This window comes from Heterodontus francisci, chromosome 11 (assembly GCF_036365525.1).
Source record: "Heterodontus francisci isolate sHetFra1 chromosome 11, sHetFra1.hap1, whole genome shotgun sequence".
Lineage (NCBI taxonomy): Eukaryota > Metazoa > Chordata > Chondrichthyes > Heterodontiformes > Heterodontidae > Heterodontus > Heterodontus francisci.
Genome location: NC_090381.1, coordinates 19,389,412 through 19,404,181, shown reverse-complemented (window position 1 = coordinate 19,404,181; position 14,770 = coordinate 19,389,412). Strand labels below are relative to the sequence as shown.

Genomic DNA, 14,770 nt, shown 5'->3' with positions numbered 1-14,770 from the left:
TGTTCTTACCCCCTGTTCACTCTGTGTCCTTACCTCCTGCACATTCTGTGTTCTTACCCCCACTTTATTCTGTGTTCTTACCCCCTGTTCACTCTGTGTCCCTACCTCCTGTACATTCTGTGTTCTTACTCCCTGTACATTCTGTGTCCTTACCCCCTGTTCACTCTGTGTCCTTACCTCCTGTACATTCTGTGTTCTTACCCCCTGTTCACTCTGTGTCCTTACCTCCTGTACATTCTGTGTTCTGCCTCCCTGTACATTCTGTGTCCTTACCCCCTGTTCACTCTGTGTCCTTACCTCCTGTACATTCTGTGTTCTTACCCCCTGTTCACTCTGTGTCCTTACCTCCTGTACATTCTGTGTCCTTACCTCCTGTACATTCTGTGTTCTTACCCCTTGTTCACTCTGTGTCCTTACTCCCTGTACATTCTGTGTTCTTACCCCCTGTTCACTCTGTGTCCTTACCTCCTGTACATTCTGTGTTCTTACCCCCTGTTCACTCTGTGTCCTTACCTCCTGTACATTCTGTGTTCTTACCCCCTGTTCACTCTGTGTCCTTACCTCCTGTACATTCTGTGTTCTTACCCCCTGTTCACTCTGTGTCCTTACCTCCTGTACGCTCTGTGTCCTTACCTCCTGTACGCTCTGTGTCCTTACTTCCTGTACGCACTGTGTCCTTACCTCCTGTACGCTCTGTGTCCTTCCCCCCTGTTCGCTCTGTGTCCTTACCTCCTGTACATTCTGTGTTCTTACCCCCACTTTATTCTGTGTTCTTACCCCCTGTTCACTCTGTGTCCTTACCTCCTGTACATTCTGTGTTCTTCCCCCCCGTACATTCTGTGTCCTTACTCCCTGTTCACTCTGTGTCCTTACCTCCTGTACATTCTGTGTTCTTATCCCCTGTTCACTCTGTGTCCTTGCCTCCTGTACATTCTGTGTTCTTACCCCCTGTTCACTTTGTGTCCTTACCTCCTGTACATTCTGTGTTCTTACCCCCTGTTCACTCTGTGTCCTTACCTCATGTACATTCTGTGTTCTTACCCCCTGTTCACTCTGTGTCCTTACTTCCTGTACATTCTGTGTTCTTACCCCCTGTTCACTCTGTGTCCTTCCCCCCTGTTCACTCTGTGTCCTTACCTCTTGTACATTCTGTGTTCTTACCCCCTGTTCACTCTGTGTCCTTACCCCCTGTTCACTCTGTGTCCTTACCCCCTGTTCACTCTGTGTCCTTACCTCCTGTACATTCTGTGTTCTTACCCCCTGTTCACTCTGTGTCCTTACCTCCTGTACATTCTGTGTTCTTCCCCCCCGTACATTCTGTGTCCTTACTCCCTGTTCACTCTGTGTCCTTACCTCCTGTACATTCTGTGTTCTTATCCCCTGTTCACTCTGTGTCCTTGCCTCCTGTACATTCTGTGTTCTTACCCCCTGTTCACTCTGTGTCCTTACCTCCTGTACATTCTGTGTTCTTACCCCCTGTTCACTCTGTGTCCTTACCTCATGTACATTCTGTGTTCTTACCCCCTGTTCACTCTGTGTCCTTACTTCCTGTACATTCTGTGTTCTTACCCCCTGTTCACTCTGTGTCCTTCCCCCCTGTTCACTCTGTGTCCTTACCTCTTGTACATTCTGTGTTCTTACCCCCTGTTCACTCTGTGTCCTTACCCCCTGTTCACTCTGTGTCCTTACCCCCTGTTCACTCTGTGTCCTTACCTCCTGTACATTCTGTGGTCTTACCCCCACTTTATTCTGTGCCCTTACCCCCTGTTCACTCTGTGTCCTTACCCCCTGTTCACTCTGTGTCCTTACCTCCTGTACATTCTGTGTTCTTACCCCCACTTTATTCTGTGTTCTTACCCCCTGTTCACTCTGTGTCCTTACCTCCTGTACATTCTGTGTTCTTACCCCCTGTTCACTCTGTGTCCTTACCTCCTGTACATTCTGTGTTCTTACCCCCACTTTATTCTGTGTTCTTACCCCCTGTTCACTCTGTGTTCTTACTCCCTGTACATTCTGTGTTCTTACCCCCTGTTCTCTCTGTGTCCTTACCTCCTGTACATTCTGTGTTCTTACCCCTTGTTCACTCTGTGTCCTTACTCCCTGTACATTCTGTGTTCTTACCCCCTGTTCACTCTGTGTCCTTACCTCCTGTACATTCTGTGTTCTTACCCCCTGTTCACTCTGTGTCCTTACCTCCTGTACATTCTGTGTTCTTACCTGCTGTTCACTCTGTGTCCTTATCTCCTGTACATTCTGTGTTCTTACCCCCACTTTATTCTGTGTTCTTACCCCCTGTTCACTCTGTGTCCCTACCTCCTGTACATTCTGTGTTCTTACTCCCTGTACATTCTGTGTCCTTACTCCCTGTTCGCTCTGTGTCCTTACCTCCTGTACATTCTGTGTTCTTACCCCCTGTTCACTCTGTGTCCTTACCTCCTGTACATTCTGTGTTCTTACTCCCTGTACATTCTGTGTCCTTACCCCCTGTTCACTCTGTGTCCTTACCTCCTGTACATTCTGTGTTCTTACCCCCTGTTCACTCTGTGTCCTTACCTCCTGTACATTCTGTGTTCTTACCCCCACTTTATTCTGTGTTCTTACCCCGTGTACATTCTGTGTCCTTACTCCCTGTACATTCTGTGTCCTTACTCCCTGTACATTCTGTGTCCTTACCTCCTGTACACTCTGTGTCCTTACCTCCTGTACATTCTGTGTTCTTACCCCTTGTTCATTCTGTGTCCTTACCTCCTGTACATTCTGTGTTCTTACCCCTTGTTCACTCTGTGTCCTTACTCCCTGTACATTCTGTGTTCTTACCCCCCTGTTCACTCTGTGTCCTTACCTCCTGTACATTCTGTGTTCTTACCCCCCTGTTCACTCTGTGTCCTTACCTCCTGTACATTCTGTGTTCTTACCCCCCTGTTCACTCTGTGTCCTTACTCCCTGTACATTCTGTGTTCTTACCCCCTGTTCACTCTGTGTCTTTACCCCCTGTTCACTCTGTGTCTTTACCCCCTGTTCACTCTGTGTCCTTACCTCCTGTACATTCTGTGTTCTTACCCCCCTGTTCACTCTGTGTCCTTACCTCCTGTACATTCTGTGTTCTTACCCCCTGTTCACTCTGTGTCCTTACCCCCTGTTCACTCTGTGTCCTTACCTCTTGTACATTCTGTGTTCTTACCCCCTGTTCACTCTGTGTCCTTACCTCCTGTACATTCTGTGTTCTTACCCCCACTTTATTCTGTGTTCTTACTCCCTGTTCACTCTGTGTTCTTACTCCCTGTACATTCTGTGTTCTTACCCCCTGTTCACTCTGTGTCCTTACCTCCTGTACATTCTGTGTTCTTACCCCTTGTTCACTCTGTGTCCTTACTCCCTGTACATTCTGTGTTCTTACCCCCTGTTCACTCTGTGTCCTTACCTCCTGTACATTCTGTGTTCTTACCCCCTGTTCACTCTGTGTCCTTACCTCCTGCACATTCTGTGTTCTTACCCCCACTTTATTCTGTGTTCTTACCCCCTGTTCACTCTGTGTCCCTACCTCCTGTACATTCTGTGTTCTTACTCCCTGTACATTCTGTGTCCTTACCCCCTGTTCACTCTGTGTCCTTACCTCCTGTACATTCTGTGTTCTTACCCCCTGTTCACTCTGTGTCCTTACCTCCTGTACATTCTGTGTTCTGCCTCCCTGTACATTCTGTGTCCTTACCCCCTGTTCACTCTGTGTCCTTACCTCCTGTACATTCTGTGTTCTTACCCCCTGTTCACTCTGTGTCCTTACCTCCTGTACATTCTGTGTCCTTACCTCCTGTACATTCTGTGTTCTTACCCCTTGTTCACTCTGTGTCCTTACTCCCTGTACATTCTGTGTTCTTACCCCCTGTTCACTCTGTGTCCTTACCTCCTGTACATTCTGTGTTCTTACCCCCTGTTCACTCTGTGTCCTTACCTCCTGTACATTCTGTGTTCTTACCCCCTGTTCACTCTGTGTCCTTACCTCCTGTACATTCTGTGTTCTTACCCCCTGTTCACTCTGTGTCCTTACCTCCTGTACGCTCTGTGTCCTTACCTCCTGTACGCTCTGTGTCCTTACTTCCTGTACGCACTGTGTCCTTACCTCCTGTACGCTCTGTGTCCTTCCCCCCTGTTCGCTCTGTGTCCTTACCTCCTGTACATTCTGTGTTCTTACCCCCACTTTATTCTGTGTTCTTACCCCCTGTTCACTCTGTGTCCTTACCTCCTGTACATTCTGTGTTCTTCCCCCCCGTACATTCTGTGTCCTTACTCCCTGTTCACTCTGTGTCCTTACCTCCTGTACATTCTGTGTTCTTATCCCCTGTTCACTCTGTGTCCTTGCCTCCTGTACATTCTGTGTTCTTACCCCCTGTTCACTCTGTGTCCTTACCTCCTGTACATTCTGTGTTCTTACCCCCTGTTCACTCTGTGTCCTTACCTCATGTACATTCTGTGTTCTTACCCCCTGTTCACTCTGTGTCCTTACTTCCTGTACATTCTGTGTTCTTACCCCCTGTTCACTCTGTGTCCTTCCCCCCTGTTCACTCTGTGTCCTTACCTCTTGTACATTCTGTGTTCTTACCCCCTGTTCACTCTGTGTCCTTACCCCCTGTTCACTCTGTGTCCTTACCCCCTGTTCACTCTGTGTCCTTACCTCCTGTACATTCTGTGTTCTTACCCCCTGTTCACTCTGTGTCCTTACCTCCTGTACATTCTGTGTTCTTCCCCCCCGTACATTCTGTGTCCTTACTCCCTGTTCACTCTGTGTCCTTACCTCCTGTACATTCTGTGTTCTTATCCCCTGTTCACTCTGTGTCCTTGCCTCCTGTACATTCTGTGTTCTTACCCCCTGTTCACTCTGTGTCCTTACCTCCTGTACATTCTGTGTTCTTACCCCCTGTTCACTCTGTGTCCTTACCTCATGTACATTCTGTGTTCTTACCCCCTGTTCACTCTGTGTCCTTACTTCCTGTACATTCTGTGTTCTTACCCCCTGTTCACTCTGTGTCCTTCCCCCCTGTTCACTCTGTGTCCTTACCTCTTGTACATTCTGTGTTCTTACCCCCTGTTCACTCTGTGTCCTTACCCCCTGTTCACTCTGTGTCCTTACCCCCTGTTCACTCTGTGTCCTTACCTCCTGTACATTCTGTGGTCTTACCCCCACTTTATTCTGTGCCCTTACCCCCTGTTCACTCTGTGTCCTTACCCCCTGTTCACTCTGTGTCCTTACCTCCTGTACATTCTGTGTTCTTACCCCCACTTTATTCTGTGTTCTTACCCCCTGTTCACTCTGTTTCCTTCCCTCCTGTACATTCTGGGTCCTTACCCCCAGTTCATTCTGTGTTCTTACCCCCACTTAATTCTGTGTTTTTACCCCCAGTTCATTCTGTGTTCTTACCCCAGTTCATTCTGTGTTCTTACTCCCAGTGCATTCTGGGTCCGTACTCACAGTTCATTCTGGGTCCGTACTCACAGTTCATTCTGGGTCCTTACTTCCAGTTCATGCTGGGTGCTTACCCCCAGTTCGGATTCGTGTTTACTACCAGTTCATTCTGGGTTCTACCTCCTGTTAAATCTATGTCCTTACCCGCAGTTCATCTGGGATACTTGGCTTTATTAATAGAGGCAGGGAGTAACTAGGTAGGGAAGTTATGCTGAATGTTTTCATATGCATAAGGGTCAGTAACCAGAGAACACAGATCTAAGGTGATTGGCAAAAGAACCAGAGGCATCATGAGGAAATACTTTTTTTGGTGAGTTGTTGTGATCTGTATGCACTGATAGGGTGCTGGAAGTAGATTCAATAATTAATTTCAAAAGAAAATTGGATAAATAATTGAAGGGAAAAAAATGCATGGCTATGGGGAAAGAGCAGGGGAGTAAGGCTAATTGGATAGTTCTACCTGACAGCCAAAACACCCACAGTGGGCCGAATGGCCTCCATCTTTGCTGTAAGATTCTATGATCCCACTCTTGCTCCTTGTCATTTTCATGTTCTGCTTTTCAGAAGAGTTCCCCTTTGTTTCTTTTTTTCTTTTAATTCATCGAAATCTAATAGAATGGCTTAAGATATGCTCACAATTGCAATTGACCTCAGTGTCAATTCGAAACACACAAGAACTTGTGTACTTCACACAGAAGTACAAACATGAAGTGAATTATTTCCCTGTCTACCCACCCCCACCCAATTATTTTTGGCACGGCATTCCTGCTCTTCTACCACTTATGGTGTCAGCTGTGGCTTATTGGGCATCACTCTAACCTCAGATTCAGAGGTCATGGGCTGAAATCCCACTCCAGAGACTGGAGCACATGATCAAACCTGACACTCCAGTGCAGTACTGAGGGTTTTCTACACTGTTAGAGGGGCTGTCTTCTGATTAAGACGTTAAAACTGAGGCCCTGTCTGCCCTCTCAGTGGGCAGAAAAGATCCCATGGGACTATTGGAAGGGGAGCTGGGAAGTTCTGCCTGTTGTCCTGGTCAACATTTATCCCTCAGTCAACATCACCAAAACAGATGATCTGATCATTATCACATTGCTGTTTGTGGGAGCTTGCTGTGCACAAATCGGCTGCCACGTTTCTTACATGACAACAGTGACTACAGTTGGCTGTAAATAAGTTTCGGACGAGATTGTGAAAGGTGCTATGTAAATGCAAATCTTTTCTTTCTCCAAAATGATCACTGATGACCTGCTCCACCCCATGCTTTATGTACAGTTTACCATGGCCTCAGCATTCTGTTTAACGCCAAACATTTGCATGTAATATCAGCAGCAAAGACTATTTATTCCATCACTGCTTTCAACGGAGAACTGCTGTGCCTCTTCTATTCTCTCTGCAGAGCTTTGTGCATTGCACACACCCTCAGGATCGGTTAGTACCGGCTGAAAGTTGTTTGTGTATTAAATTACAGACAGATGAGGTAAGAGGCTGCTGGATTCACTGCTGGGATACCAGTTAATGCTGAGCCAATCATTTGCCTCTCTTGCAATCTGACTCCACCTTCCCAATCCAGAGCCAGTATTTTCAACAGCCTGCTCAATTTATTTTTCTCACACAGGTACAAATGTACACGAAAGCCACTCATTAATCTGAGCTGTAGGTTGCTGAAGAGGAACTCAGTAAAAAAATGAAACAGAACAGTTGCTCGTATGACCTTCTTTGAAAAGTAAGTTAAGTGAATGTTTATGTGTCTTTAATATGCCAGTGGTGTCATGCTTTGATTTATGTAAGCTGTACTACGTTCCAAATGATCATTAAATTCCTAGCGCTAACCATGTTTCCCTGGCATCGGTGATTCTCAGCTGGATTTACTATTCAAATTCAGCCTGTTTGAATCTTGAGGCCCAGTAGAATATCTATGCACAAGCCTTGAAGGGCATTGTAGAAGGCTTCAAAATATATCTATTTATATTAGCTGGCAAATACTGGGGCATGTCAAAATTTCCTTTGCAAAAATAACATTGCAGAGAAATGTTTTCTCACTGCTCACTGCCACATGACCTGCTCAGATCAGGTTTTTTAAAAATTTGTTCATGGGATATGGGCATTGCCAAAAAGCCCAGCATTTATTGTCCAACCCTAATTGCCCATGAGGTGGTGGTGAGCTGCCTTCTTGAACTGCTACAGTCTGTGTACTGTCGGCACACCCACAATGTTGTTGGGAAGGGCGTTCCAGGATTTTGATCCAGCGACAGTGATATATTTCTAAGTCAGGACGGTGTGTGGCTTGGAGGGGAACTTGCAGGTAGTGGTGTTCCCATGCGTCTGCTGCCTTTGTGCTTCTCGGTGGTGGAGTTTGTGGGTTTGGAAGGTGCTGTCGAAGCAGCCTTGGTGAGTTGTTGCAGTGCATCTTGCAGTTGGTACACACTGCTGCCACTGTGCATCAGTGGTGAAGGGAATGTTTAAGGTGGTAAATGGGGTGCCGATCAAGTGGGCTGCTTTGGCCTTTGTGGTGTTGCTTTTTAAGTCATGTTTAAGTTGCACCCATCCAGGCTGCATTCCCTCCTATAGCAAGAACATTTGTCCTCAGATAAGGAGACCAAAACTACACACAATATTCCAGGTGTGGCCTGACAAAGGCCCTGTATAATTGCAGCAAGACATCCCTGCTCCTGTACTCAAATCCTCTCGCTATGAAGGCCAACATACCATTTTTTTACTGCCTGTTGCACCTGCATGCTTAATTATGTGAGGATTTGTGAATGGTGCTGAACGCTGTGCAACCATCAGTGATCATCCCAACTTCTGACTTTATGATGGAGGAAAGGTCATTGATGAAGCAGCTTAAGATGATTGGGCCTAAGACACTACCCTGAGGAACTCCTGCAGTGATGTCCTGGGACTGAAATGATTGGTATGACTCCAACCAGAGGAGAGCTTTCCCCATGATTCCAATTGACTTCAACTTTGCTAGGGCCCCCTTGAAGCCACACTTGGGCAAATGCATGCCTTGCTGTCAAGGGCAGTCTCTGTGACCTCGCCTCTTGAACTTAGCTCTTTTGTCCCATGTTTGCACCAAGGGTAGAGCCAACTGGTCCTGGTGGAACCAGAGCTGAGCATCCGTGAGCAAGTTATTAGTGAGTAGCACTGTCAATGACGCTTTCCATTACTTTGCTGATGATCGAGAGTAGACTGTTGGGGTGGTAATTGGCAAGATTGGATTTATCCTGCTATTTGTGGACAGGCCATACCTGGGCAATTTTCCACATTGTTAGGTAGATGCCAGTATTGTAGCTGTACTGGAGCAGCTTGGCTAAGAGCGTGGCTAGTTCTGCTGGGATGTTGTCAGGACCCAAAATCTTTGCTGTATCCAGTGCCTTCAGCCATTTCTTGATATCATGTGGAGTGAATTAAATTGGTTGAAGACTGGTATCTGTGATGCTGAGGATCACCCCCTCAGCACTTCTGGCTGAAGGTAGTTGCAAATGCTTCAGCCTTGTTCTTTGCACTGTGTTATGAGAGTTCCTTTTTTTTTGTAAAATATGTTTTTAAGGACCTGTAGTTGAATTATGGACATTGATTCATCTGGAAGCTTGAAGAGATGCTGGAACATTTTTTTTAAGAGGTCATTTGAAGACTTCCTGAACTTGGTTTGTAAATAAGCCCTTATTGGGAGGCACCTGTTTTCAGATAAAATACCAGCAGGGAGCTTGTTGTTTTGACTTGGGGAAGATTTTTAGAGAAGTGACAGGTCAAGATTTAAAGAGGTCAGGAAGCTTGACTTCTGGAATGTTTTTGGTTTCACTTTGAATTGTTAAAGACAGTTAGTAACAGAGCTCTAAAGCAACATTCCCTTTCATTTTTCTGGTTAACTGGTTGTTTTTGTTTGTATATATGTATGTATGTATGTAAGCTGTTATACTTCAGTCTGTGCGTTTATGCTTAACTTCATTACTGGTTAAGACTTGTTTTATAATCTGATAATTTTGTTAAAGAAACCTGGTTGGTGTGTTTTATTCTGGGATTAAAATGGTCAATGATTGAGCATATCAGTAAGTGGGAAAAAAATTTAATATACATTGTGACCCGTGGCGAAGCAGAACTAGAATAAAGAGTGAACTCCTCCCACCTCAGTCATAACAACTGATGTTCTAAATTATTGGCTTGTTATAAATACGTGTTTCAACCAACAGATCAGATCTTGTGTGGACTTAAAAGATTCTCCAGCTGTCTGTTCCCCTGATCCACCTTGTGGATAGTTCTTGCTAAGTATTAGTCCAAGCCCTCAATCTTCTAAATCCAGATTCTATATCCCTCTTAGTTAATTTGACTCCCTCTGATGGGTACCAGTGTGTTTCAGTGTATCCTGATTATTTAAGTCAGTTTCTCTTTTTGGAGTATTTGTCAATGCCTTGATGATTTAAAATGTTGTCTCAATCTACTGGGTACATTTCATGATGTTCTGTTGTCAAGTAAGTGAGCATGTCTGGGACCCGTTCTTCAGTGTAGGTTCACCATGCGTTACCACATGTTAGTTGCTTCACACTCACATGCTATTCCAATATCATACCATATGCACCATGCGATATAAGCCATTCTTGGACTTACTGGTGATTCGTATCAAAAGAGTGGAGGGTGTCTGTCTTGAGATCTTTGCTGAGCTCCTCCATGGTCCCAATGCCTCGGGTAGTAGCCAGACTATCAAATGCAGTTTTCTTGAAAAGTGTGTAGGCAAGGATAAAACAGCTCCAAGACAAAAATATGAATTTACAAATCTCATCTGCACCTTCCTGTCTTTTACTAGAATGTAGATGTAGACAGATTAATATTTTCTATTGAACAGAACCCAAGCTGTGTTATTTCAGTTCCCCTTTGGTGATTTTTTTTTTCTGTCTCTGTCTTTTATTCTAATTGGGGCACCCCATTAATTAGCATTCTATCTCATTCATGAGGCCTGGAGGAACATTACTGTCCAATGCAATATTGTCATAATCTCTAAAACAAAAATTATGCCTTCCGAAGTGGTCCTAGTTTGTTTATTTTAGATGACTTTTTATGTCTTATAAATTTTCAAATAGCAGTGTTGTTGTGCTGATGGGTTTTGTCAATGTTCAATCCCCAAACAAAACTTTATTTCTTGATACTCAGGAACCACCTGGACTGCTTTTCCATCTGTTTTTTTGTTAAATGAAAATTTGATTATCTCCTTTTAAATTTCAGGTAAATTTTCCCTTCGAGTGCTTGAAATAGCAACATATCAATTTTATTTTATTTTATCAGTTTCAATCACGGAAACAGTGATGCCCAGGCTTGGTTGTTTTATAGTCCAAATTATCACCATGCTGTCACATTTGATGTCAAAGAACAAAGAACAAAGATAATTACAGCACAGGAACAGGCCCTTCGGCCCTCCAAGCCTGCGCCGATCCAGATCCTCTCTCTAAACATGTCGCCTATTTTCTAAGGGTCTGTATCTCTTTGCTTCCTGCCCATTCATGTATCTGTCTAGATACATCTTAAAAGACGCCATCGTGCCCGCATCTACCACCTCCGTTGGCAACGCGTTCCAGGCACCCACCACCCTCTGCGTAAAGAACTTTCCACGCATATCCCCCCTAAACTTTTCCCCTTTCACTTTGAACTCGTGTCCTCTAGTAATTGAATCCCCCACTCTGGGAAAAAGCCTCTTGCTATCCACCCTGTCTATACCTCTCATGATTTTGTACACTCTTCAGATAGGCTCTTAAATTCTTTTCTTTAAAAAAAAATGCTGAATTTCTTGCTGCCATATCAGTACTTGTGTGACCCTGGAAACCTTTGTCATCTCTTTTTTTAAAAAAAAAACACACAGAATCCATTGTGGCTCTGCTTAAGACCCCAATAGATTAATTTGTCCTGTCATATATTCAATTGTGTGGTGAATTAATTTTTTTTAAAGCTGACAGCAGAAGGGTTAACTTCTTTGTTTTTTCTGCCTCTGACAAAGAAGCATTCTCAGATGCATGCAATTATGTCACGTTGCATAACTTTGGTTTGCCTTCGCTTGGGAAGAAAAAAAATCACCACTTTAAATTATTTTCCCAAGTCTTGGTATCTTTTTAAACTTGTACAAGTTTTCATTCTTGGGATTTAAAAACGACAAAAATCAGTAGTAACATTATCAACTTCAATTAAAAACATTCTCTTCAGGGAAGACGGCATTTAAGATTAATTTTGGAAACAATTGTTTATAAGCTTGATTCTCAAACCGATTTTTCAACAGCCTGATTTGACAATGACTCAGCAGTGGCTCAGACATACAGTTAGCTCTCAGCTCCTTCATAGGAGCATATATTGGTTTGCTAATATCGTTTGAGTTTCGTCATGTTTCCACAACCATGCTTGTGGGTTGCAAATACATGGCCTCCTGTAACAGTAGGACGTTGTCTTCGTGTTATAAATGCCCAATGCGTTACAGACTAATGGCTGAAGGCCATTCAGATAGACGCTCTTAAAACTCAGGAGTCAAAATAGGGACCCCTTTTACCTCTTGCTCACTGGTAGCAATTGTGGAGCCTTTCTGTGAACATGCTCAGGCTTTCGGTGGGGTCTGTTTGATAACTAAAACCTGGGGAAGTTCAATATTCCCTTCCGCCCTAGGGGCCCTCCTTAGGTCAGCCTCTATTTCCTCAAGTGAGCCTTTGGTCAAAATATCTCAGTCCATTTCCTGTCTTAATTCTTGGGAGCATGCAGCTCGGAGGAACTGTTTTAACGTCGTCCTTCTCTAACTCCGGATGTAAGATTTAAAACCTTTCCAATTGGGGTGTGAGGAGGAGGGGTCAGTGTTCATATCCACTCTCACCCCCAGTTCCTCTCTCAGAGCCTGAACGGATATCCAGTTCTGATGATGGGTCACAGACCTGAAACGTTAATTCTGCTTCTCTCCACAGATGCTGCCAGATCTGCTGAGTATTTTCCAGCACTTTGTTTTTATTTAAGATTTCCAGCATCTGCAGTATTTTGCTTTTATTTTTGCTTTCTTTTTGTAGCTTATCCACTTGCTCTCTTAGTTTGTTTTTTTTCCCCCCCTATTTAACTGTAAGGTAACTGCAATGTGGTCAATATGCCCACTCATTTTGGCCCGTTTTTAGCTTCAGCTTAAGTTTCTGAACCTCCTCAGAGAACCAACTAAGAATGCACCTCGTAATCTCCGTCACACTCCTCTAAAATTCTCAGGAATTCTTTCACCTTGTTTACTATGCCAGGCTATCTCTTAACTGTTTCCTGTGAAATGTTGACTCCATTCTACTTCTGTCTTTATGTTACCAAAACTCTCCTGAGATTTTCTATCAATCTCAACAATGTTCACATGCATTTAACTAAGACTAACTTCTTACAATGTAAGCCTATGATTGCGACCACTGTGAATCCCACTTCTGACACCACTGCAAGATTTGGTCCAGGAGTCACACATTACCCAAAAAAGGGGGTTGAAGTCATAATTGGTTTTAAAATGGTTTATTAAGAAGCAGCAGTTTAAATATGATGACGCATAACCTAACTAGACAGAAAAGATAGACGACCCACAGTAGGTTGAACTGTTTACTGGTCCCAGATCATATGGTGGGGGAGAATGGTGGTGACTGTCTCCCCAACGGATGAGGCAGGCAAGATGTTGGCTGTCTCTTCGGTCCTCCGGGTCCCCAGTCTTCTTGAGCTAACCAAAATATTAGGCAGAAGCCAGCATAGATTCCACTTTGGGAAGCTTTCCTTCTTCTGTCTGAAGAAGACTGAAGTTTTCCCTCCTGAGCACCTGTTTGTATACAGTATTTCATTTCTAGGGGCTGGTGGGTGTCCCATGTCAATCACTTGTTCAATTCCAATTGTCCAATCACCAAGGGACAGGTACCGAAACTAAACGCATCCCATACCCATCATTCTGCCCCTGAAGTCATCTTGTGGCTTATTGCTTGCTAGGTATCATTTGTAAACTTCTGCCATACACTGGTCTAGAGAGGCTATGAAGCTTCATCTTATCAGGCTTTATAGAGTCATAGAGTCGTACAGCATAGAAACAGGCCCTTCGGCCCACTGTGTCCATGCCGACCATAATGCCTTTCTATACTAATCCCACCAATTCCATATCCCTCTATGCCTTGCTCATTCAAGTACCTGTCCAGATGCCTCTTAAATGTTGCTACTGTTCCTGCCTCCACCACCTTCTCAGGTAGCTCATTCCAGGTACCCACTATTCTTTATGTGAAAAATTTACCCCTTTGACCCCTTTAAACCTCCTCCCTTTCACCTTAAAGCTATGCCCTCTAGTTTTAGTCACCCCCTACCATGGGAAACAGACTCTGGCTACCTACCCTATCTATGCCTCTCATAATTTTATATACCTCTATCATGTCCCCTCTCAGCCTCCTTCACTCCAGGGTAAACCAACCCAGCCTATCCAATCTCTCTTTATAACTCTAGCCCTCCAAACCAGGCAACATCCTTGTGAATCTTTTCTACACCGTCTCTAGCTTAATTACATCTTTCCTGTAGTGCGGCGACCAGGACTGCACACAGGACTCCAAATGCGGCCTAACCAACGTTATGTACAACTGTAACATGACATCCCAACTCTTGTACTCAATGCCTCGGCCGATGAAGGCAAGCATACCAAACACCACCTTCACCACCCTGTCAGCCTGTGTTGCCACTTTCAGGGAACTATGTATTTGCATCCCAAGGTCTCTCTGCCCATGAACACTCCCCAGGGCCCTGCCATTCGCTGTATATGTCCTGCCCTGGGTTTAACTTCCCAAAATGCATCACTTCACACTTGTCTGCATTAAATTCCATTTGCCACTCCCTTACCCACTTTGCTAGTTTATCTATATCCTGTTGTAACCTTAGACAACCTTCTTCACTGTCCACTATACCACCAATTTTGGTGTCATCTGCAAACTTACTAATCATGCCCTTTACATTCACATCCAAGTCATTAATATATATGACAAACAACAGAGAGCCCAGCACCGATCCCTGCGGCACACCACTGATCACCGGCCTCCAAACTGAAAAACAACCCTCCACTACCACCCTCTGCCTCCTATCACCAAACCAATTTTGTATTCAATTTGCTAGCTCACCCTGGATCCCATGTGTTCGAACCTTCTGGACCAGCCTACCATGCGGGACCTTGTCAAAGGCCTTGCTAAAGTCCATGTAGACAACGTCCATCGCCCTGCCCTCGTCAATCCTCCTGGTCACCTCCTCGAAAAACTCAATCAAATTCGTGAGACGTGATTTCCCACGCACAAAGCTATGCTGACTATCCCT

The 14,770-nt window shown here is 44.6% G+C and overlaps 1 protein-coding gene across 4 annotated transcripts in view; it reads left to right on the top strand.

Moving 5' to 3' along the window:
- The window catches only part of LOC137375110 (lactosylceramide 4-alpha-galactosyltransferase-like), a 165,356-nt gene that overhangs the window by 83,559 nt on the left and 67,027 nt on the right, over positions 1-14,770 (top strand). For 3 of the 4 annotated variants that reach the window (XM_068041745.1, XM_068041743.1, XM_068041742.1), the window contains one exon: positions 7,080-7,187. Coding sequence is in view for 3 of the 4 variants with exons in the window: in XM_068041743.1 (XP_067897844.1) it covers positions 7,171-7,187 (17 nt within the window). In the remaining variant the exon portion in view is untranslated. Of the gene's footprint in view, positions 1-5,692; positions 5,769-7,079; positions 7,188-14,770 lie in introns of all 4 variants that reach the window. The other variant, XM_068041744.1, reaches the window with a different exon arrangement.